We start from the raw sequence: 1,424 nt of genomic DNA, 5'->3' as shown, positions 1-1,424 counted from the left end.
AGGGAGCCGCTGTGGACTCGCTGGACCCCCAGACCCTCCGCTCCTCGGTGCTCACCTTCACCCCGAGGCCCCGGGACCATGGCACCAGCCTCACCTGTCAGGTGAAACTGCAAGGATCTTGGGTGGCCACGCAGAGAACCATCCGGCTCAATGTTTCCTGTGAGTGTTGGAGGGGTGGCTGGGTCCGTGGGGGCAGTGGAGTGGCCTGTGTGTGTGTGTGTGTGTGTGTATGTGTGTGTGTGCTGGAGGCTGAGCTAACCTGAGAACACCCGGGCATGGATCTGTGTTAAGGGGGGGGAGGGCCAGAAAGAGAGATCCCATCCTTCCCGGTTCCCACTGCCCCTCCTTGGCATTGGGGTGACTTCCATCTGAAGTGGGGCCCTGTCTATATCCCAGATGCCTCTCAGAACCTCACCATAGATGTCTCCTTAAGAAATGTCACAGGTAGGAAAGAACCCGTCCTCTCTGGGCTGGGACATGTTCCGGGGCCCTGGTGGGGCAGAGGGAGGAGGAGGAGTTTGAATGGGATGAGACATGGGAAGGGCAGAGATGAAAGTCATCACCCGAGTCCCTCACCTCTGGGTGCCTGACCTCCTGTGTTCCACCTCTCTCTCTCTCTCTCTCTCTCTCTCTCTCCCTTCCTCCCTCTCCCCCCTCCCCAACTTCTTTCTCCAAAGCCCTCAAGATTCTGCAAACCACATCCTTTCCCATCCTGGAGGGAGAGGCCCTGAGGCTGCGCTGTGAGGCTGACAGCAACCCCCCTGCCGAGCTGAGCTGGTTCCAGAGATTCAATCTCACATTTTTCATGTGGTTCTCTCCAATTGCAATGATCTTTCCCTTCTCTGACTTTCATCAGAATATCAACATAAGGAAAGAATGAATGAATAAACCTACTTTTTAGATTCAAGCTCGGCACCGGCTGGGCTCCCACAGCGTCTCTCTCAGCCTCTCCGTGGTCTGTGAGTGGGGAGAACCCGGGGGGCAGGTCAGCTGGGGTCTGGGGAGATTAGAGGCACAGCAGACCTTTCTCCTCGCTCCTCAATGCCCCCCCGCAGCTGCTGGGACCCTCCTGCTCCTGGGAGGACCAGGGTCTGCACTGCAGCTGCTCCTCCAGGGCCCAGCCGACCCCCTCCCTGTGCTGGAGGCTGGGGGCGGGGCTGCTGGAGGGGAACCATGGCAACGCCTCCCACAGGGTCAGCTCCCCCTCAGCGGGTCCCTGGACCAACAGCTCCCTGAGCCTCAAGGAGGGGCTCAGCAAGGGACTCAGTCTCAGCTGTGAGGCCCGGAATGTGCACGGGGCCCAGAGCGCCTCTGTCCTGCTGCCGCCAGGTCAGGGCCTGCTGGGGGCAGAGGCCACTGAGACAGGAGTGGGTCAGAGAGAGGATGGGGTTGGGGGTGGGGGCTGAGTGGGGACAGGGGGTGGA

The 1,424-nt window shown here is 60.4% G+C and overlaps 1 protein-coding gene across 1 annotated transcript in view; it reads left to right on the top strand.

Moving 5' to 3' along the window:
* LOC102767400 (sialic acid-binding Ig-like lectin 5) overlaps positions 1–1,424 on the top strand; it is a gene marked incomplete at its 3' end in the record, with an annotated part of 10,205 nt that overhangs the window by 2,134 nt on the left and 6,647 nt on the right. The window contains exons 2-5 of the mRNA XM_015565437.1: positions 3–159; positions 397–444; positions 678–823; positions 1,011–1,371. Of these exons, the coding sequence (XP_015420923.1) occupies positions 3–159; positions 397–444; positions 678–823; positions 1,011–1,371 (712 nt within the window). The remainder of the gene's footprint in view (positions 1–2; positions 160–396; positions 445–677; positions 824–1,010; positions 1,372–1,424) is intronic.

The sequence above is a fragment of the Myotis davidii genome, unplaced genomic scaffold (genome assembly GCF_000327345.1).
Source record: "Myotis davidii unplaced genomic scaffold, ASM32734v1 scaffold2100, whole genome shotgun sequence".
In the NCBI taxonomy this organism is placed as follows: domain Eukaryota; kingdom Metazoa; phylum Chordata; class Mammalia; order Chiroptera; family Vespertilionidae; genus Myotis; species Myotis davidii.
This window is presented reverse-complemented; position numbering and strand designations above follow the sequence as displayed.